This window comes from Ranitomeya imitator, chromosome 3 (assembly GCF_032444005.1).
Source record: "Ranitomeya imitator isolate aRanImi1 chromosome 3, aRanImi1.pri, whole genome shotgun sequence".
Classification (NCBI taxonomy): domain Eukaryota; kingdom Metazoa; phylum Chordata; class Amphibia; order Anura; family Dendrobatidae; genus Ranitomeya; species Ranitomeya imitator.
Window position 1 is genome coordinate 234,677,196 of NC_091284.1, and position 24,136 is coordinate 234,701,331.

Here is a 24,136-nt window from a genome sequence, read left to right on the forward strand (position 1 = left end):
TCCAATGTCAGCAAGTGTTCTAAAATCTGTAATTAAATATCCATACACCATACATCTGTCTTTTTATGCTGGAGCCATAAACAACTATGGTAAGCTGCCCATTGCACAGATCTGGCTGCATGAGGGCTTCTCTGATCCAGCTCTAGGACAAATTTGATGTCGCAATGGATATGCTGGCTCGCTGGGAACAATCCCATCAAAATTTGTTGGATCAATTGTATGAATAGCTTTAGATATGAAAATGAGCCCTTAGTACTCTCTCTGCTCTGTACACGAGTAAAAGGGGGAACATCACAGGAGTCTTCGCGGAAGCCACTCAGCAGGTCCTTAAACCTGCCATTGGATCCCTGTTTGAGTTGATAGATTACCTTACAACAGAATCATGGATATTACAATTAATTAATTTTAATAAGCATATAATTTTCAGTATTGTCAATTAATTTCATGACAAAAATAATCAGAAAAGTCAGACCGCCAAGAAGAGGTGCAGCTAAGAAGCCAAATATCACTCCATAAACCATAGGCCAGCACCACTCATTCAGATGACGACCATACGGAGGAACCTTCCGTCTTTGAACTATCAGATCCCAATCTTCATCTTTTATACTGTTTACTGAAAATGTAAAATAAAAGTGAATTGAAATGATTGGATTATAGATGAGAGAGGTTTTTGAATATTGTAGAAATTAAATGATTCATCAGAAATTAGTATATTGAATTCTTCTACCAGTAACTAGTGATTTTATACTTATGTTATTAAAATATAGGTATATACTGGTTCAGCTGAAAATTGGAAGTAGTCACATTAGTTTTTAATTCCAGACTTAACTTATATGACTTTGCTCTGTTTGAAGGAAATCCCTTTATATTATCTGTATGATCATTTAGCATAGCTTAACTATTTGTGACAATTGCATCCACCAGAGTAGGACAATCCCTCTCATCTAGAACTGGTAGATCTGCAGCAGATAAAACTTTTAAAATCTAAACTGAAGTAACTAGCAAAGTAAGTGACACATCGCTGCAATCAGGGTCTCTACATCGAGCTGCTATCAGAAGGGGTAACAAAAACTACTAGGTAACAGACTCCTTTTAAGAGGAAATGTTTTGCTTCTGAGGAGTTAGGACTCTTTCACACTTGCGTCGTGTGGCCTCCGTCGCAATGCGTCGTTTTGGGAAAAAAACACATCCTGCAAATGTGCCTGCAGGATGCGTTTTTTTCCTATAGACTTGTATTGCCGACGGATCGTGATATATGGCCATACGTTGCGTCTATCGTGCACTGGATGCGTCGTGTTTTGGCGGACCGTCGGCACAAAAAAGTTCAATGTAACGTTTTTTCGTACGTCGCGTCCGCCATTTCCTACCACACATGCGCAGCTGGAACTCCGCCCCCTCCTCCCCGGAACTTAGAATGGGCAGCGGATGCGCTGAAAAACTGCATCTGCTGCCCACATTGTGCCGAATTTGCACAACGTAAGTCGGTACGTCGGGCCGACGCTTTGCGACGGCCCCGTACCTAGGCAAGTGTGAAAGAAGCCTTAGGTGTGATGTTCCCCATAAAAGGTTCTTAACATGTGGGAGGCATCAACATACAAACACAGCAGTCTTGGCAGAATCAATGTCACAGAACACTTTTGTTGAGTAGGTATGTTTAATCATTACAAATTTTCGTAAACTGCTGATTAACAATCCTTGACTTCCAAAGTAATATTGATGAATGTTTAACACAGTGGAAGTTACACTAGTGGCGAAGAAAGGAGGAAAGAAGGAATTAAGGGCTCGTTTACACTGGCATACCAACAGCAGTACAAAACCACTGATGAGCTGGTTTAGACAGGCCACCATGCTTATGATGCACCCAAAATGATCAGTGACAGATGTTTTTCCTGCATATAGGCTCTTTACTCTGGTCATGTGCAGCCAAGAACATTTAGGCTGTGTGCACACGTTGCGTTTTCTTTCACGTTTTTTTGCTAAAAAAAGCTTTAAAAATGCATAAAAACGCATACATTATGCATCCTATAATTTAGAATGCATTCCGCAATTTTTGTGCACATGATGCGTTTTTTTTCTGCGCAAAAAACGCATCGCAGTAAAGAACACAGCATGTTCATTAATTTTGTGGATTTTTAGCATTTTTCCCACTATTTAATGCATTGGGAAGCTCTGGAAAAAAACGCGTCAAAAGTGCACAAAAATCGTGCAAAAAACAAAAAAACGCATGCGGATTTCTTGCAGAAAATGTCCTGTTTTGCTCAGGAAATTTCTTCAAGAAATCTTGAACGTGTGCACATAGCCTTACTTTCTAAGGCTGCGTTCACATTAGCGTTGTGCGGGGCAGCGTCGGTGACGCAACGCACAATGCATGCAAAAACGCATGCACAACACAGCTTTTTGTGACGCATGCGTTCATTTTTGCATGATTTTTGGCACAGAAAAAACTGCAGCGTCCTCTGCGCCCTGAGAGTTGCGGCAAAATGACGCATGCGTCACAAAACGCAAGACAACGCATTAAATATAGGGGCGCATGACGCATGCGTCACCGCGGCTGCGCCCGACGCTGCCCCGCACAACGCTAATGTGAACGTAGCCTAAGCATGACAAAAGATCATTTCATCTGATGAACAAAAGTTTTTGCTAATTTGTCAGGGGATCGGCAGCCGGTTTATAATGCATGATAATCAGGAAGTATACTTGTTCCCGAAACTCACTTTAACCCAAAGTTATAATGTGACATTTCGGTAATCCTACATCATATATTTATATTAGAGAAATAAACAATATAATTCAGTATATATCCCACTATAACGTCAGCATTTTCAATAAGACCTATTGTAAGGTGACATTAAACCGACTTAGTAATGGAGAGATGTCAATAAGACACCTATCCATTACTAATCCTATAGTAGTTAAAGGGTTAAATAAACACACACACAGTAAGAAAAAAGTCTTCTAGTGAAAGAAAGCACCACACAGTTTCAGTTTTGCCATCTTTATTAGTCTGCCATTCCAAGCAAAGCCCTCAATCTCCTGAAATAAAAATAATAAACCAACACAAATACTCCCTGGTCTGACGCAGTCCAATATAATGTAAGTCCTCCCCCGACCATAATATCAGAATTATAGGGGGGGTCTCATGGCTTCACAGGCCCTGAACATGAAGAATCTTGCATTTTAATGCTGTGCAAGGGTTAATGTGGTGTGGTAAAGTTAGCTCTGGCAGTGGGCCAGGAGCGGTTTGATCTGGTTTTATCCAGTGTGTCTGGTGTTTAAAATAACGGCTTTTTATTGGCCGTTGGGTGTTTGGCGGGCTTTTTAGAAGGTTATAAAAAGCCCAGCAATTTGAATTTTACATCAGTCGACGAGCTGAAGAAACAGAAGATGGAGAGCCTCTTGCAACAACTCCTGGCAAGAGCCGGCAAAGAAGACGGGGCAGACTGGTTAAGAAGCTGCCTTGCTTTGGAGTCGTTACCTGCAGCTCCGGTTACCGTTCCTCCTCCTTCAGAGCCGAGCCCTCAAGTACAGCAGCTGCTACAGGAAGATGTCCCAGCGGTGATTCCTCCTGGCAGGTCTAGAAGGAGAACGCCATTGAGGTCGGTTATTCCGCCCCTTCCGTCTCCGGGTCCCAGCAGCCGCGCACCGGATGTGCACAAGAGGTCGCGCCGCTCCTCTCCGGTCACATCCCGGAGTCCGGTACGTGGGGGGCAGCGCCGGTGTCAAGAGGGGTCAGCGACGGCATCCAGAGCCGCCGGCAGGGCTGCCGCACCTCGCAGCCGTAAAAGCGCTGCAGCGGCATTACCCTGTCTAGTGACTGCGGCCCCCTCAGCATCTTCTTCCAGCAGCCTGCTCCCACCTCCGGCGGCCAGTGTCCAGATGATTGACTCCGACGACGACCGAAGATCTACCGCTCCAGCGTTACCTCAGCTGCGCTCGCCTTCCTGTCAGGGCTTGAGCGCCGGCTCTGCAGCGGACCAGAGGCCCAGAGGTGGACTATCCAGAGGGGGTGAGAACTTTGATGTGCCCCTGTCTGTCCCTCCTGTCCAGCTTAGGGAGATTATAAGAAGTGTATTAGTTGAATCAGTTGGGGATATTTTTAACTCTTCGCCTAGTGTTATAGCACCCCTTAACACTGAGGTTAACCCATCCCCGCTGAACCCTTTTAAAGAGGCGCTTACTTGCGACCTTTCACCTCTTGGTTTCCATTTGAGCTCGTCAGTTAAGGAGCTCATTTGGAATAATAGTTATGTGGATTTATTTTCGTTACTTCCCCGTAGGGACCACTTGAATAGATCGGATAAGGAGGTTAAACCTGATAGTGATGACCCTAGACGTAGCTCAACAAAATCATTTAACAATTGGATTCAATCCTTTTCCATTTATTCAGCGGTCCTAGGGGAGATGTTTCCGGAGTTGTGTAGTAAATTATTCCAACATGTCGATATTATTTTAGAGGCTTATCGTAATTTTGGAGGCCTCGCTTGGCTCCATTACGATGAGGCCTTTAGACAGAAATTAGCGGTGCACCCTGATGTTAACTGGGGGGTTAAAGATGTGGGGTTATGGAGTAACCTTATGCTCCCCCAAAGACAGTATGCTACCAAACAACCAGCTTCGGTTTTTCCAAGGAAAGGAGTGTGTTTCGCGTATAATGAGTCTCAGTGCAAATGGGGTAGCTCATGCAGATTTCGCCATGAGTGCTCATTCTGCGGGAACTCTCATCCGATGTTCAAGTGCTTTCGGAAGCAATCGTCTCAAACATCCCCCAGGGATCTAATTTCAAAAAGCTCGGACTCCGGTGAAAATTCTAGAAATGCTTTGGTGGTTAAAAATATACCCAAACCAGGAGACCAGTAAACTTTTGTTTAATGGTTTTCTTCTTGGTTTCGAAGTCCCTCAATTTAAGGGCCCCGGTTGCGTGTTGGTTAAGAATTTGGCATCCTTAAATTGTCATCTCGATGTGGCTAGAAAAAAGATTTTGGAGGAATTAGCTTTGGGCAGGATCGCGGGCCCCTTCTCTTCCCCTCCGTTTGAAAATTTTCGGGTTTCCCCCCTCGGTATTGTTCCCAAGAAAGACCCGGGCAGTTTTCGCATGATTCATCACCTATCATACCCCATAGGTTCTTCCCTGAACGATGAGGTGGATAAATCCCTATGTTCCATTTCTTATTTGTCCTTCGACTCGGCTATTGATTTGCTTAGGAAATTTGGTAGGTACTCATTAATGGCAAAGTCTGACATCAAGTCGGCATTTAGACTTCTTCCCGTCCATCCGGCGGGATTTAATTCTTTGGGCTTTCATTTTGAGAACCATTATTTTTTCGACATGTGCTTGCCTATGGGGTTTTCATTATCTTGTTTTTATTTTGAGAGTTTTTCATCGTTTTTGCACTGGGTTTTGGAGTATAACACTTGGGACGCCGGTATTTTACACTATTTAGACAATTTCCTTTTTGTAGGGCCCCCCTTTTCTGATTTGTGCTTAGTCACTCTAAATAGATTTATAGCCATGTGCGAGCAGTTCGGGGTCCCATTAGCTCATGATAAGACCTGTCCACCATCAAACGTGATTGAGTTTTTAGGCATTACTTTGGATTCGGTTAAAATGGAATGCAGACTTCCAGAAGAGAACATTTCAAAATTAAGTAATGCTTTGGATAAATTCTTATCCAGAAAAAAGGTAACCTTAAAGGACATGCAATCTCTTTTGGGCCTCTTGAATTTTGCCTTGCGTGTTATTCCGATAGGCAGGGTTTTTTCAAGACGCCTCTACAATTCCACCATAGGGCTCTCATCCCCTGAGGCACATATTCGGGTCTCTTCAGAGTTGAAAGAGGATGCCAGGGTTTGGAGGTCCTTTCTGTCGGGCTTCAATGGTAAATCCTGTTGGCAATCGGAGTTTGTCTTAGCGGATTCTCTTCCGTTTGCTTTTTCTTCCAATCCTGATACCGGCTGCGGAATCCTATTTTCTTCTCATTGGTTTTCTGACAAATGGCCTGATTCTTGGTTACGCAATAAAACAGTTTTAAATCCCATGGTTTTAGAACTTTTTTCTATTTTTCTTGGCTTATATTTGTGGGGTCATCTGATGAAAGATAGTAAGATGTTGATTTTGTCCAATAACAAGGGTATTATTCTCTGTATTAACACCTTGTGTTCAAAAAATTTGTGGGCTATGAGAATCCTAAGGCAGTTGGTTCTGCTATGTTTAACCCCTTCATGACCCAGCCTATTTTGACCTTAAAGACCTTGCCGTTTTTTGCAATTCTGACCAGTGTCCCTTTATGAGGTAATAACTCAGGAACGCTTCAACGGATCCTAGCGGTTCTGAGATTGTTTTTTCGTGACATATTGGGCTTCATGATAGTGGTAAATTTAGGTCAATAAATTCTGCGTTTATTTGTGATAATAACGGAAATTTGGCGAAAATTTTGAAAATTTCGCAATTTTCACATTTTGAATTTTTATTCTGTTAAACCAGAGAGATATGTGACACAAAATAGTTAATAAATAACATTTCCCACATGTTTACTTTACATCAGCACAATTTTGGAAACAAAATTTTTTTTTGTTAGGAAGTTATAAGGGTTAAAATTTGACCAGCGATTTCTCATTTTTACAACGAAATTTACAAAACCATTTTTTTTAGGGACCACCTCACATTTGAAGTCAGTTTGAGGGGTCTATATGGCTGAAAATACCCAAAAGTGACACCATTCTAAAAACGGAACCCCTCAAGGTACTCAAAACCACATTCAAGAAGTTTATTAACCCTTCAGGTGCTTCACAGCAGCAGAAGCAACATGGAAGGAAAAAATGAACATTTAACTTTTTAGTCACAAAAATTATCTTTTAGCAACAATTTTTTTATTTTCCCAATGGTAAAAGGAGAAACTGAACCACGAAAGTTGTTGTCCAATTTGTCCTGAGTACGCTGATACCTCATATGTGGGGGTAAACCACTGTTTGGGCGCACGGCAGGGCTTGGAAGGGAAGGAGCGCCATTTGACTTTTTGAATCAAAAATTGGCTCCACTCTTTAGCGGACACCATGTCACGTTTGGAGAGCCCCCGTGTGCCTAAAAATTGGAGCTTCCCCACAAGTGACCCCATTTTGGAAACTAGACGCCCCAAGGAACTTATTTAGATGCATAGTGAGCACTTTGAACCCCCAGGTGCTTCACAAATTGATCCGTAAAAATGAAAAAGTACTTTTTTTTCACAAAAAAATTCTTTTAGCCTCAATTTTTTCATTTTCACATGGGCAACAGGATAAAATGGATCCTAAAATGTGTTGGGCAATTTCTCCTGAGTACACCAATACCTCACATGTGGGGGTAAACCACTGTTTGGGCACATGGTAAGGCTCGGAAGGGAAGGAGCGCCATTTGACTTTTTGAATGAAAAATTATTTCCATCGTTAGCGGACACCATGTCGCGTTTGGATAGCTCCTGTGTGCCTAAACATTGGCGCTCCCCCACAAGTGACCCCATTTTGGAAACTAGACCCCCCAAGGAACTTATTTAGATGCCTAGTGAGCACTTTAAACCCTCAGGTGCTTCACAAATTGATCTGTAAAAATGAAAAAGTACTTTTTTTTCACAAAAAAATTCTTTTCGCCTCAATTTTTTCATTTTCACATGGGCAGTAGGATAAAATGGATCATAAAATTTGTTGGGCAATTTCTCCCGAGTACGTCGATACCTCATAGGTGGGGGTAAACCACTGTTTGGGCACTCGGCAGGGCTCGGAAGGGAAGGCGCGCCATTTGACTTTTTGAATGGAAAATTAGCTCCAATTGTTAGCGGACACCATGTCGCGTTTGGAGAGCCCCTGTGTGCCTAAACATTGGAGCTCCCCCACAAGTGACCCCATTTTGGAAACTAGACCCCCTAAGGAACTTATCTAGATGCATATTGAGCACTTTAAACCCCCAGGTGCTTCACAGAAGTTTATAACGCAGAGCCATGAAAATAAAAAATAATTTTTCTTTCCTCAAAAATGATTTTTTAGCCTGGAATTTCCTATTTTGCCAAGGATAATAGGAGAAATTGGACCCCAAATATTGTTGTCCAGTTTGTCCTGAGTACGCTGATACCCCATATGTGGGGGTAAACCACTGTTTAGGGGGAAAGCAGGGCTCGGAAGGGATGGCACGCCATTTGGCTTTTTAAATGGAAAATTAGCTCCAATCATTAGCGGACACCATGTCACGTTTGGAGAGCCCCTGTGTGCCTAAACATTGGAGATCGGCCAGGAGTGACACCATTTTGGAAACTAGACCCCCAAAGGAACTAATCTAGATGTGTGGTGAGGACTTTGAACCCCCAAGTGCTTCACAGAAGTTTATAACGCAGAGCCATGAAAATTAAAAAAAAAAATTATTTTCTCAAAAATGATCTTTTAGCCTGCAATTTTTTATTTTCCCAAGGGTAACAGGAGAAATTTGACCCCAAAAGTTGTTGTCCAGTTTCTCCTGAGTACGCTGATACCCCATATGTGGGGGTAAATCACTGTTTGGGCACATGCCGGGGCTCGGAAGTGAAGTAGTGACGTTTTGAAATGCAGACTTTGATGGAATGCTCTGTGGGCGTCACGTTGCGTTTGCAGAGCCCCTGATGTGGCTTAACAGTAGAAACCCCCCACAAGTGACCCCATTTTGGAAACTAGACCCCCAAAGGAACTTATCTAGATGTGTGGTGAGCACTTTGAACCCCCAAGTGCTTCATAGAAGTTTATAATGCAGAGCCGTGAAAATAATAAATACGTTTTCTTTCCTCAAAAATAATAATTGAGCCCAGAATTTTTTATTTTCCCAAGGGTTACAGAAGAAATTGGACCCCAAAAGTTGTTGTCCAGTTTCTCCTGAGTACGCTGATACCCCATATGTGGGGGTAAACCACTGTTTGGGCACATGCCGAGGCTCGGAAGTGAAGTAGTGACGTTTTGAAATGCAGACTTTGATGGAATGCTCTGCGGGCGTCACGTTGCGTTTGCAGAGCCCCTGATGTGGCTTAACAGTAGAAACCCCCCACAAGTGACCCCATTTTGGAAACTAGACCCAAAAAGGAACTTATGTAGATGTGTGGTGAGCACTTTGAACCCCCAAGTGCTTCATAGAAGTTTATAATGCAGAGCCGTGAAAATAATAAATACGTTTTCTTTCCTCAAAAATAATTATTTAGCCCAGAATTTTTTAATTTTCCCAAGGGTAACAGGAGAAATTTGACCCCAATATTTGTTGTCCAGTTTCTCCTGAGTACGGTGATACCCCATATGTGGGGGTAAACTACTGTTTGGGCACATGCCGGGGCTTGGAATTGAAGTAGTGACGTTTTGAAATGCAGACTTTGATGGAATGCTCTGCGGGCATCACGTTGCGTTTGCAGAGCCCCTGATGTGCCTAAACAGTAGAAACCCCCCACAAGTGACCCCATTTTGGAAACTAGACCCCGAAAAGAACTTATCTAGATGTGTGGTGAGCACTTTGAACCCCCAAGTGCTTCATAGAAGTTTATAATGCAGAGCCGTGAAAATAATAAATACGTTTTCTTTCCTCAAAAATAATTATTTAGCCCAGAATTTTTTATTTTCCCAAGGGTTACAGGAGAAATTGGACCCCAAAATTTGTTGTCCAGTTTCTCCTGAGTACGCTGATACCCCATGAGTGGGGGTAAACCACTGTTTGGGCACACGTCGGGGCTCAGAAGGGAAGTAGTGACTTTTGAAATGCAGACTTTGATGGAATGGTCTGCGGGTGTCACGTTGCGTTTGCAGAGCCCCTGGTGTGCCTAAACAGTAGATACCCCCACAAGTGACCCCATTTTAGAAACTAGACCCCCCAAGGAACTTATCTAGATATGTGGTGAGCACTTTGAACCCCCAAGTGCTTCACAGACGTTTACAACGCAGAGCCGTGAAAATAAAAAATCATTTTTCTTTCCTCAAAAATTATGTTTTAGCAAGCATTTTTTTAGATTCACAAGGGTAACAGGAGAAATTGGACCCCAGTAATTGTTGCGCAGTTTGTCCTGAGTATGCTGGTACCCCATATGTGGGGGTAAACCACTGTTTGGGCACACGTTAGGGCTCGGAAGTGAGGGAGCACCATTTGACTTTTTGAATACGAGATTGGCTGGAATCAATGGTGGCGCCATGTTGCGTTTGGAGACCCCTGATGTGCCTAAACAGTGGTAACCCCTCAATTCTACCTCCAACACTAACCCCAACACACCCCTAACCCTAATCCCAACTGTAGCCATAACCCTAATCACAACCCTAACCACAACCCTAATTCCAACCCTAACCCTAAGGCTATGTGCCCACGTTGCGGATTCGTGTGAGATATTTCCGCACCATTTTTGAAAAATCCGCGGGTAAAAGGCACTGCGTTTTACCTGCGGATTTTCCGCGGATTTCCAGTATTTTTTGTGCGGATTTCACCTGCGGATTCCTATTGAGGAACAGGTGTAAAACGCTGCGGAATCCGCACAAAGAATTGACATGCTGCGGAAAATACAACGCAGCGTTTCCGCGCGGTATTTTCCGCACCATGGGCACAGCGGATTTGGTTTTTCATATGTTTACATGGTACTGTAAACCTGATGGAACACTGCTGCGAATCCGCAGCGGCCAATCCGCAGCCAAATCCGCACAGTGTGCACATAGCCTAATTCTAAAGGTATGTGCACACGGTGCGGAAAACGCTGCGGATCCGCAGCAGTTTCCCATGAGTTTACAGTTCAATGTAAACCTACGGGAAACAAAAATCACTGTACACATGCTGCGGAAAAACTGCACGGAAACGCAGCGGTTTACATTCCGCAGCATGTCACTTCTTTGTGCGGATTCCGCAGCGGTTTTACAACTGCTCCAATAGAAAATCGCAGTTGTAAAACCGCAGTGAAATGCGCAGAAAAAAACGCGGTAAATCCGCCATAAATCCGCAGCGGTTTAGCACTGCGGATTTATCAAATCCGCAGCGGAAAAATCCGCAGAGGACCAGAATACGTGTGCACATACCGAAACCCTAACCCTAACCCTACCCCTAGCCCTAACCCTAGCCCTAACCCTACCCCTACCCCTACCCCTAACCCTAACCCTACCCCTAACCCTAACCCTACCCCTAACCCTAACCCTACCCCTAACCCTAACCCTAACCCTATTCTAACATTAGTGGAAAAAAAAAATTTCTTTATTTTTTACCTATGGGGGTGACAAAGGGGGGGGGGTCATTTATTATTTTTTTTATTTTGATCACTGAGATAGATTATATCTCAGTGATCAAAACTCACTTTGGAACGAATCTGCCAGCCGGCAGATTCGGCGGGCGCACTGCGCATGCGCCCGCCATTTTGGAAGATGGCGGCGCCCAGGGAGAAGACGGACGGGACCCCGGCTGGATCGGTAAGTATGATGGGGTGGGGGGGGACCACGGGGGGGGGGGATCGGAGCACGGGGGGGAATCGGAGCGCGGGAGGGGTGGAACGGAGCACGGGGGGCGTGGAACGGAGCACGGGGGGGCTGGAATGGAGCACGGGGGGGTGGAACGGAGCACCGGGGGGGGGGTGGATCGGAGTGCAGGGGGGGTGATTGGAGCACGGGGGGGTGATTGGAGCACGGGGGGAGCGGACAAGAGTACGGGGGGGAGCGGAGCACTGGACGGAGGGGAGCCGGAGCAGTGTACCGGCCAGATCGGGGGGCTGGGGGGGCGATCGGTGGGGTGGGGTGGGGGCACATTAGTATTTCCAGCCATGGCCGATGATATTTCAGCATCGGCCATGGCTGGATTGTAATATTTCACCAGTTATAATAGGTGAAAAATTACAAATCGCTCTGATTGGCAGTTTCACTTTCAACAGCCAATCAGAGCGATCGTAGCCACGAGGGGGTGAAGCCACCCCCCCTGGGCTAAACTACCACTCCCCCTGTCCCTGCAGATCGGGTGAAATGGGAGTTAACCCTTTCACCCGATCTGCAGGGACGCGATCTTTCCATGACGCCACATAGGCGTCATGGGTCGGATTGGCACCGACTTTCATGACGCCTACGTGGCGTCATGGGTCGGGAAGGGGTTAAAATCAAACATCTGGTTGAAAGCAAAATTGGGGACGAGTAGTTTAGGTTTAATTACGGATTCTCTTTGCGATCAAAAATGGCAAATTTTTCGCCAACAGGTGCCCAACGCAGACTTGGAGCCAACGTCTTGCCCGCTAGAGATTTGGGACTTAATTTTGAGCTAATTCCTCATTTTATCGAAAATTCATTGTCAGCGCGATCATTGGCTGACTATTCAGCCGCATGGCAACAATGGATTGGCTTCTGTAATTTGCATAATTTTGAGTTTAGTACTTCCAGTCCTATTTCGGGTTTGAGATTCGGGGAATTTCTTTGTAACAAAGGTTTGTTGTACCTCAGCAGTTGCTAAGTCCTTGGCGGGGGTGTCGTTTTTTCTAAAATTATTGGGTAAGGTTCCGTTGATGGCTTTATTTCCCGTGAAACAATTTTTAAAGGGGTTTAGAAGAACCAGTTTCAAGCCGGATTCTAGACGCCCTATTTCCCTCCAGCTGTTAGAAGACCTTTGTGTATCTTTGCATAAAGTTTGTATTGATTCTGCTGAAAGTTTGTTGTTTTCTTCGGCGTTTACATTGGCGTTTTTTGGGGCATTGCGGATCGGTGAGTTAGTTTCGACGAAAAAAGCTGATCCGTCAGGCCTGATGGTTTCGGATCTGTCGGTTTTTAACTCGCACTTGTTTTTGTTTGTTAGGAAATCTAAAACAGATCAATTGGGGCGAGGCGTTAGGTTAAAGATTGATTCTATTCCAGATAAGAACTTCTGTCCAGTTGCCAACGCCAGGCGCTGGCTTCAAGTTAGGCCAAGCGCCCCTGGTCCTTTATTTATTCATTTGGACGGCACACCAGCGACAATCTTTCAGTTTAATGCAGTTTTGAAAAAATGTTTGCAGTTGCTAGGTAAAAATCATTTAAGAATTACCTCTCACTCTTTCCGGATAGGAGCGGCAACTGAAGCGTCGAGATCTGGTCTTCTGGATTCGCAGATTATGCAACTGGGCAGATGGGAGTCGGGTAGATTTAAGCTTTATGTTAGACACGATTTATATGATAACTGATTTTGATTTTATTTCAGGTGCCAAAGTTATCTGAATTATAGGACATTCCTATGTTTTTTGGGCTCAGAAGAGAGCCAACCAACGTTATTATTCTGAAAACCTTTCTTTCAGCCAAGATGTGGTTCAAGTTTTTTGGCACAGTGTGAGAGGCATGTCGTGGTACAATGTAATAGCAGAATTTGAGAAATGTTTCTGTAAATTTCCCTCTCCAGATTTAGTAGTTTTTCACCTGGCCGGTAATGATCTCGGGAAAACCAAAACTTTGGACTTGTTAGCCTTGTTGAGATCGGATTTTATTTACCTTAAGCAATCTTCTCCGTTTACTTCTTTTGTTTTTTTCGGAGATCATTCCTAGGTTACTGTGGAACAGAGGCGAACTCGTGTTTTTAGAAAAAATTCGGAAGCGGGTTAATCGGGTGATGTCTAAGTTTCTTCCTTTGATTAACAGCTTTTCTTTCAGACATGTGGACTTAGAAGGATTTCTACCCGGTCTCTACAGGAGCGACTTGATTCATCTTTCTGATATAGGATTGGACATTTTTAACCTAGATCTCCAAACGATGGTGGAAAAATGGCTGTGCGGTGGTGGGGGGGCCATGTCTCTTTGAGACTTGGCTTGTGGAAAATTGCCCTTATGGGTGGATTGGTTTATAAGGTGTTTTAAACTTCCGGTTAGTTAAAGAGTTTAATTTTAAGGTCAAAATGTTTGTTATGAAATTTAAGTAACTCAAAAATAAATGACACGGCCATTAATTCCACCTTTTGTTTGTTGTGTCTATTTATTGTATGAATGGGCCTTGTGAGGCCATGTAAGTCCTCCCCCGACCATAATATCAGAATTATAGGGGGGGTCTCATGGCTTCACAGGCCCTGAACATGAAGAATCTTGCATTTTAATGCTGTGCAAGGGTTAATGTGGTGTGGTAAAGTTAGCTCTGGTAGTGGGCCAGGAGCGGTTTGATCTGGTTTTATCCAGTGTGTCTGGTGATTAAAATAACGGATTTTTATTGGCCGTTGGGTGTTTGGCGGGCTTTTTAGAAGGTTATAAAAAGCCCAGCAATTTGAATTTTACCTCAGTCGAAGAGCTGAAGAAACAGAAGATCCCACCCTCCCTCCCCTATTTTATGGTTGAGATATCCTGTCGTGATCATTTGTTTTGCGAGGAAAATTGCCCTTATGGGTGGATTGGTTTATAAGGTGTTTTAAACTTCCGGTTAGTTAAAGAGTTTAATTTTAAGGTCAAAATGTTTGTTATGAAATTTAAGTAACTCAAAAATAAATGACACGGCCATTAATTCCACCTTCTGTTTGTTGTGTCTATTTATTGTATGAATGGGCCTTGTGAGGCCATGAGTGTCCCACGCAGTAAGTAATCCATATCTGGGGGAGATAAAGCTTACAGCTGGGAGCGCTGCTAATGCGACCGCTCCCGGCTGTAAGCTACTGGGGAATGAGGAGATGCTTCCGGCACTTGCTTCAGTGACCGGGGATGACGTCACTGAGCATGCGCTCCCTCACAGCCTGACCTGAGGTAAACTCTGGACCATGGGAAAATGCCAGTGAAGAGGTTACCGCAGGTAATCTATCTATTCTACATAGTTATTAAGGTTGAAGGAAGACTTTAAGTCCATCTAGTTCAACCCATAGCCTAACCTAACATGCCCTAACATGTTGATCCAGAGGAATGCAAAAAAAACCCATGTGGCAAATAGTAAGCTCCACTTTGGGGAAAAAAATTCCTTCCCGACTCCACATACGGCAATCAGACTAGTTCCCTGAATCAACGCCCTATCAAGGAATCTAGTATATATACCTTGCAACATTATACTTTTCAAGAAAGGTATCCAATCCCCTCTTAAATTTAAGTAATGAATCACTCATTACAACATCATACGGCAGAGAGTTCCATAGTCTCACTGCTCTTACAGCAAAGAACCTGCGTCTGTTATTATGCCTAAACCTTCTTTCCTCCAGATGTAGAGGATGCCCCTTGTCCCTGTCTTAGGTCTATGATTAAGAAGATCATCAGAAAGGTCTTTGTACTGTCCCCTCATATATTTATACATTAAGATAAGATCACCCCTTAGTCTTCTTTTCCAAACTAAATAGCTCCAATTGTAATAACCTATCTTGGTATTGCAGACCCCCCAGTCCTCTAATAACTTTGGTCGCTCTTCTCTGCACCTGCTCTAGTTCAGCTATGTCTTTCTTATACACCGGAGACCAGAACTGTGCACAGTATTCTAAGTGTAAATCAATCTATCTATTCATTCTATCTATTCTGTTCCCGGGGCCTATGGCTGCAAATATGGCTCTGTGAGATGCTGAATCTCTTCACCTTACTTACAATTGGCGACGTTCGCAGATAGCTTAACTCAGCTGTCGGCACACATGTTATGAAGAATCCAGAAGAGACTTTGATTTCTTTAAGAATCCTTGTTGAATGCATAAACAGCAGCAGCAGGTAAAAAAGACTTTCTTGAGACAAGCTGAAAGCACATGTGCCTCTAATGAAGCCAAGATGGAGACTTAGACACAGGCAGAAGAAGGAGGAAGTGACATGACACCCAGCAGAGGGAGACAGGGAGACAGAAGGGACAAACTTGATGCAAAACACAGGAACACATAGCAACAATAAATAATATGAGAACTGCAATACAGCATGTAAAATGTACAGGACAATCTGTAAAATGTCTCATTCATGGAACATAACACTATCTATTCTATCAATCTATCTATTCATTCTATCTATCTACAGGAAGTTGTTTTTTTTCTCTGTGTGCACTCAACTATATTGGCATGCACAAAGAGAAAAAAAACGCATGAAAAAAACACACCAAAAACGTGACAAAAACCCACCAAAAATGCACCTAAAGCTACGTTTTTGGCACAGCTTCTTTTCTGCCAAGAAGATCAGGTTTGGCTGCAAAAACAAAAGCAGCAAAAACGCCCTGTGTGAACTCCCCCTAAATATTTAAGTTATATGGTAAATGTTCGATGAAGGTCACGTTAGATGACTGAAACGTCATCTTATGTTATATCCTTTGCTTCTGTAATAATAAACTCATCTAATTCATAAGTGATAATTGAGTGCTAAGTAGAGATGAACTGATCAGGCAAAATTAGAATTTGCCTGTTCATGCAGATATTCCTGGGAAATTTGACTTGAGGGAAAGTTATTCTCCTCAAATTTAATGTCCCTTATTACACTGTGGGATCTTTCCAGACCCCAGAGTATAATAAATATGATATCTAAAAAATACTTATACTCACCTCATCGCTCACCTTTCCGGACCCTCCACTCCTCTGAAAGAAAGAGATCCATATACTCACCTCAACACTCACCTTTTTGGCCTCTCCACTCCTCACAGTCACCCGTCTGGTCCTCATCATATCTTCAGATCACCGCTGCTCTAGTTGAATTCCCAGCAAGCAGTCGAAAGGTCATGGTATCATGAGTCATGCCGTGCACCATAGCCTTGAATAGTGCAAGCGTAAAACCCTGCCAGGCCTCTTCAGTCCTGGAAATCTGGGCCCAGCATGAGAAGCCAACACAAACGGCGGCGATCTGAAGATGCGATGAGGACCAGACGGGTGACGTTGGGAGTGGAGGGGCCAGAAAGGTGAGTGTTGAGGCGAGTATAAGGACCTCTTTCTTTTATTTTACATTTTGATGGACTTTTACGGTTCAGAAAAATGGTGGCATTGAAAAACAAAAAGAATCTGCATTTTGACCAATGCAGATTTTTGAAAAATTTGAGTAGATATCAATTACAATCAAATTTATTTGCTTATCTCTAGTGCCTGCCAAGTTCTTTTTATTATATGGAAAAGTTAGAAGGACAACCTGTCTAAATTGAAGATTCGGCCACGTCACCTATACTGATTGGTAGCATTGAATAGCGCTACATGCTTGAATGCCAAATAGCAGTGGAATGAATCAGGCTGAAAAGCTCACTGACTTTCGACACGGACTTATCAAAGGATGGAACATCGCCAACAATGTTTGATCTTCTAGAACTGCTTGGGTCAACTGACGGTATGGTTATAATAGAGGAAAATATGCATGACAAACAGCAGTGTCGTAAGGTGATACGTTGTGCAATTTCACAGAACAGGTATGTTGAGTGTTACAACATGTAGCATATAAACTAATCTTTCCATAGTTTGCAAATATGCTGTTAAGATGCAGACAACTTCTTGGAGAAACTTTAGCATAATGACTACTCATCTAAAGATTCATTTATTGGTAGTTTTAGTCTATGAAGTGTCGTACAGTCGTGAGATTACAATATGTAATGCTGTAAGTCAGCAGGAACTGACTGGAGACCACAAGCAGTGAAACGTATTTTTTGAATTGATAAACCAGGCAGCAGAATGCAGGCTTGGTAGATGCCAGTTTTATGATCATTTTATAAAATCCTGTTTTACATCTAGATTATTAAAAAAAAACAGGAGACAAATCCATTGATACTAGTAATGGAGGAAGAAGTATACTGTAAGTATCATGCAAAGAAGAGCAACATATAAATGTAGATTAGACAGTAACCTGGGTACACATCATATCAAGCGGACAACCTATGGCAAGACTGAGTGAGTATACAGTATATAAAACTGGGGCTATATGTCGACTTTGGCTGTGACAACTGTCATGTGACCAAAGTTCGCAAGGTGTCGCTGCTACATTGAAGCGCCATACATTTGAATGGAGTCGCATTGTGACCATTCGGGTACTGCAAAAAGTCAGAGGTGGTTGGACTTCATGCGACTTCATTGTCACGGCTGCAGTGCTCTCAGAGTTGCAATGTCACCCCACTCAATTGTAATGTGCTGCGACGTAGCAGCAAGTGTGGCAGCCAAATTCGCAGTGCAGCCCCAACCTAATGCTTGAATATATGGATCAATTAATTTTATAAAACAGATCAATACTGCAAGATCATAATACATTCTGGTAAGGAACATCAGTAATGAACTCAAACATGTAAAGTCAGAATTAAATAAGTTGCGCAGGACTGAACCATTGTTGACCTATCTGTAAGATAGCTCATCAGTATGAGGCTGGTGGGGTCCGATATCCATAGGATTGCTCATCAGTATGAGGCTGGTGGGGTCCGATATCCATAGGATAGCTCATCAGTATGAGGCTGGTGGGGTCCGAGATATGAACGGGGATGCTATGTTTTTCATTATACTCTGAAAATATTATTCTATGATTACTTCGTGAATAGATCGGTCCCACATAATCCCTTTAAATCAGAAAGTATTTAAGCAGTCATGAAGTGCGAGAAAAGATGCGGGTTCAGCGTGTGATCCTACATCAATGGCAGGGACAGGACTTTTGATGTACATGTACGTCAAAGGTAGTGAAGGGGTTGGTTACATTTTATTGCTTTCTTTTGAATAGGAGGTCAAAGGTGGTAGACACAGGGGACTTCTTCAGCTGTCAGGAGAACCCATTGGCACTCCTCAATTCCATCGCCTGAATGGACTGGCCAATTAGGTACAGCAGTCACTGCCGAATGAGGCATCTCATGGGTTAAACTACCATGATAACAGCTATTTGCCCCCATAGATGTACACTTCAGTCAGCATCACTACTGCTTGGAGTGGAATAAGTTCCTGAGCCTGCTCCCAACATGCGCACTTGACACTTGCCATACAAATATGGCGGATGTTGGGAAGGGGTTAAATAAGGATTGTTAAGATTTCTGACTATTTAGAAGCTTAGGACAGCCTTGTGTGCTTACAATCTCTCACTTGCCGCACATTTTCTCCTTCTTGAAATTGATCATTTTCAGAAATAACTAAAGATGATTTTGACTCATGTGCAATTTTGGTCAGTTCATTTGCGCTCTTCTTCATTTGCATAGCTTTGTCCTGGTTTAAATTTTTGGCAAGCTCTGTTAAAAAAAAACAGAGATGGAAATTTGAACGTATAACGATTGAACACAACCTCATACTCACACTTTCCAAACCTTCTTAGAGGATATGGCAAAATATGGAATAATATACCCAAAAACCTCCAGTACACAGATGGAACAGATTGTACTATAACCTTTGGCATGAATAGTAAAAATAGATGTAAGAGAAATTGGCTATTTCTTGATATATGCAGTAATAATATGACATCTTGCTTACCTGTCTACCATAGCAAACATCCTACTTTTGTCACTATGACCTTTGCACTGGTCCCTGAAAGCCATGTGTCAGTCCTTGTAAGGGGTGACTGCTCAATTACAATTCACAACCATACAGATTTGCCTTTAGTGTTAGACTGAGTTGGCACGGGTCCACCAGTAACGTTGCATCTGGGGGCCACTGTACAGCTACATATAAATATTGCATTACCTTCTTCCACAAATTTGTCTATGCTTCTATGTAATAATAAACTTAAAGGGAACCTGTCACCCCCAAAATCGATGACGAGGTAAGCCCACCGTCATCAGGCGCTTATCTACAGCATTCTGTAATGCTGTAGATAAGCCCCCGATGTTACCTGAAAGATGAGAAAAAGAGGTTAGATTATACTCACCCAGGGGCGTTCCCGGTGCGGTCCGGTCCGATGGGTGTCTCAGGTCCACTCTGGCGCCTCCTATCTTCATTCCATGACGTCCTCCCTGCAAAGTACTGCAGTGCGCAGGCGCCGGGCCTCTCTGACCTTTCCGGCGCCTGGGCACTGCAGTACTTTGCCTGCGCCGGAGCTGCGGCGTGAAGACCAGAAGAGGACATCATGGAATGGCAGCTCCCCAGGGTCCTGGTCGTTGCAGTAATATCATTCTCCTCTAGGGGGGAGTGATGTTATGTTTGGAGGCAAAGAGAGACGACCGAATCCAGGTATCAAAAACATGCAACACATTTCGCACTCCAGGCCACCAGGGGGAGCTATGCTCTTATTTATTAGGGCACTCTTCACACTTAGGTAAAACTGGTTGTCTGGGGAGGAAGTTAGGCAGTTGCTGACTGAGCTTTGCTCAGGTAGTTGGTCCCTGACAGGGGTAGGAGCCTGTCAGAGGCTGAGACAGAAGGACACGGAGCTGTGCATGCCCTAAGTGCGGCAGCCCCAAGGAAAGAGACACGAAAAGATAACTGTATTGTAGAGAGGGTGAAGAAGTCATAGCAAAGGAGTGGATACCAGGAGGAGTTCTGCCCTACACAGGCTGCCTCCTTCTGAGGCGCAGAATCCCGGTATCCGGAACACCGAGGGAGCAACAGTCCTTTATGCCTTGCTCCAGAGACCGGCAGGACAGCTAATTTCACATTACTGATCCACCCCTACACCCAGGAGGCAAGGTGGCACCGCTTAGAGGCCGGGGCATGATAGAGTCCCTGTAAAACGCCTCAAGCCACCGGTCATACGAGTTTGTCCTATCCATCTGGGGGACAGAGAGAGAGACATAACATCTACAACATCTGTGAGGACCTTATGAGGGGCTTAGCAGTAAGGTACTACAACACCAAGGCGCTAAAGGAAGGCTACTGATTTCTACCCGGACAAGGGGACTCTTGATTTGCCTCCAAACCGTCCGGACTCTACCTGCCCTGTGATCTGGTGCTCTGGACTGTGGATGCTGAAGCCTTCAGTAAAAGGTAAAGAAACTGCAACCTTGTGTCCTCGTTCTTCACTGCGCCTCACACCATCCACCATCTACACACTGGGAAGCCTGTTGTGAATTCTGTTATCGAACTCCCTCCTGTGGTCATGAATGGTACTTCGGCGAGTTCTGTCCATGGACTCCCTCTGGTGGCTGTGAGTGGAGCTGCTGCTTCTGAGGTTCCTTCCACAGGTGACTTAGTTTATTCATTGGCTGGCTGCTCTATTTAACTCCACTCAGATCATTACTCCATGCCAGCTGTCAATGTTCTTGTACTGGTTCAGTTCGCTCTTGGATCTTTCTGGTGACCTGTCTACTCCAGCAGAAGCTAAGTCCCTGCTAGTTAATTATTTGTTCATTGTTTTCTTGTCCAGCTTGCTATCATGATTTTGCCTTGCTAGCTGGAAGCTCTGGGATGCAGAGTGGCACCTCCACACCGTGAGTCGGTGCGGAGGTCTTTTTGCACACTCTGCGTGGTCTTTTTGTAGTTTTTTGTGCTGACCGCAAAGATACCTTTCCTATCCTCAGTCTGTTTAGTAAGTCTGGCCTCCTTTGCTGAAACCTGTTTCATTTCTGTGTTTGTGACTTTCATCTTAACTCACAGTCAATATATGTGGGGGGCTGCCTTTTTCTTTGAGGAATTTCTCTGAGGCAAGGTAGGCTTTATTTTCTATCTCTAGGGCTAGTTAGCTCTTAGGCTGTGAAGAGGCGTCTAGGCAGAGTTAGGTACGCTCCACGGCTATTTCTAGTGTGTGTGATAGGATTAGGGGTTGCGGTCAGCAGAACTCCCACTTCCCAGAGCTTGTCCTTTGTTAGTTTAACCATCAGGTCGTTTCGGTTGCTCCTAACCACCAGGTCCATAACAGTAGCCCTGGGGACATACTTCACCTGTGGGAAGGTATACCATCTAGCTGCCATAACATCACCCCAGCGGACCCCTTAAAGCAGCGTCGGTTACCCTGACCAAATACCACAGGTGGTGTCGCGAACATATCCCTTTAAAGACCTTTCCCTTTAACACGGACATCCCAAGGACCACGGACCGGGTCAGCCACCGTGACATCCCCTGAGAACCGAAGGACCCTGTACCGAGTACCCCCTAGCCCTTGGGAGCGCTCCAGAATGAAGATGGGAGGCCCGGACTGGACCTGCGATGCCCTGGTTGAGTATAATCTAATGTCCTTTTCTCCTCTTTCAGGTAACATGAGCTTACCTCACCATGGATTTTGGGGGTGACAGGTTCCCTTTAATACTTTGTTGAATGGTGAGAAGCTGCTTTTGCCTGGGACTCAGATGCATTGTGCCAACTACTGCTCATGTTAGAGGGGAAAGTTGCTTACTCGTGCACAGGGGCCCACAGCAGAATTCACCTGTTGCCCCGTGGGCCAGTCCGAGCTTGATTGCCTTTCACTTTACTCATTGCCTAACCAATAGGGGATCTAAACAGAATCTCTCAGTTTTTGACACATAATCTAAAAGCAGCATAATGTAGAGACAATGACCTTGATTTCAGCGGTGTGTCATTTACTGGGCTGCTTATTGTAGCTTTGTTAAAATCACTATTTTATCAGCAGGAGATTCTTACGAAAGGACTGGAGATGAGTGAATCTGACGAGATCAAATCATTTGAATTTTACAGGGAAATTTCAGAGCAGCCGCAGTAAAAAGATTTGCTGAGGGCCACAGGGAAAAACAAGCAGGATAGATAGGAGTCCGGAGAGGTGAGCAATTAGGCGAGTATTAGTTTGTTTTTTTCTAAATCTTATGTTTATTATGCTCTGAGGTCTTTCTAGACATCAAAGCATAATAACGGATATTTAAATTGCAGAGAATAAATTCTCTGCAAACAGAGTCTCCTGGTAAAATCCATGCGATTTAGTAAATTTGAATCTCATCAAACAGTTTCATCTCTAGTGCCATTGCAAGAAGGTTTACGATGTCTCATAGAACACTGCAACTAAAGGTACCGTCACATTAAGCGACGCTGCAGCGATATAGACAACGATGCCGATCGCTGCAGCGTCGCTATGTGGTCACTGGAGAGCTGTCACACAGACAGCTCTCCAGCGACCAACGATGCCGAGGTCCCCGGGTAACCAGGGTAAACATCGGGTTACTAAGCGCAGGGCCGCGCTTAGTAACCCGATATTTACCCTGGTTACCTAAAAAAAAAAACACTACATACTTACATTCCGGTGTCTGTCGCATCCCTCGCAGTCAGCTTCCCGCACTGACTGTGAGCGCTGGCCGGCCGTAAAGCAGAGCACAGCGGTGATGTCACCGCTGTGCTTTACGGCCGGCGCTCACAGTCAGTGCGGGAAGCTGACTGCGAGGGAAGCGACAGACACCGGAATGTAAGTATGTAGTGTTTTTTTTTAGGTAACCAGTGTAAATATCGGGTTACTAAGCGCGGCCCTGCGCTTAGTAACCCTATGTTTACCCTGGTTACAAGTGAAGACATCGCTGAATCGGCGTCACACACGCCGATTCAGCGATGTCAACGGGTGATCCAAAGACGAAATAAAGTTCTGGCCTTCTAGCTCCGACCAGCGATCTCACAGCAGGATCCAGATCGCTGCTGCGTGTCAAACACAACGATATCACTATCCAGGACACTGCAACGTCACGGATCGCTATCGTTATCGTTCTAAAGTCGCTCAGTGTGAAGGTACCTTAAGAGCATGGATCAGATACCAGGACACGAGCCATTATCTGAGATGAGCCAGACAGACAAGCAGAAGGCATCAGTCCCGCAGAAGGACATGTGTCTGCTCCTTTGTGCAGGTAAGAACAATAGGAGCATTCCTAGACCTGACTTCCAGTGTGTTATATGCATGTGGCATGGTCCTATAGTGGGACCCGATCACAGCGCAGCACTATGCAACTTGATTGGCATTTACCACAGAATATCAGAATGGGCACGTTTACCATTGGTGCACATCTTTTTCACTGCAGATTCCCACTAAGCACATGTGACAAATGTGAAAAATTCTGGAGATGCTGTGGTAAGCAATAAGCTACTTTCAACATTATTCAGCATGACCGGTTAGGGGGTGGGTCAGTGATGGTTTGGGATGCATATCATTGGAGGGTACTTTGGTATTTGGGCTGATTTAGAATCCAGCCTTATTTTGGTTGATGATTTTGGCTTCCATTGACTGTTGATACATCATATTTTTTTTCTCTCTGACTTACACAATTTCTATTGGTAAAGATTTTCAACTTTAATTTTCATACTCGTCATGAAACAGTGAACGATTTAAGCATTCTCCTAAAGGGAACCTTTCTTGTGAAAAACACGATTAACCTGCAGAGGTGGGGTTAATCTTCAGGTTAATAGCGTTCTGTACCTACCACCGATGGCGCTTAGAGCACGGCTGCGGGGAGGAAATTAACTTTATTCCACCCTGCAGT

General features: G+C 44.2%; 1 protein-coding gene across 1 annotated transcript in view; it reads right to left on the reverse strand.

The window, feature by feature from the left end:
• Positions 1-395: 395 nt before the first annotated feature.
• TMDD1 (transmembrane and death domain 1) overlaps positions 396-24,136 on the reverse strand; it is a 31,653-nt gene continuing 7,912 nt past the window's right edge. The window contains exons 4-5 of the mRNA XM_069759766.1: positions 18,878-19,030; positions 396-613 (exon numbers count right to left, since the gene is read on the reverse strand). Coding sequence (XP_069615867.1) covers positions 396-613; positions 18,878-19,030 — 371 coding nt within the window. The remainder of the gene's footprint in view (positions 614-18,877; positions 19,031-24,136) is intronic.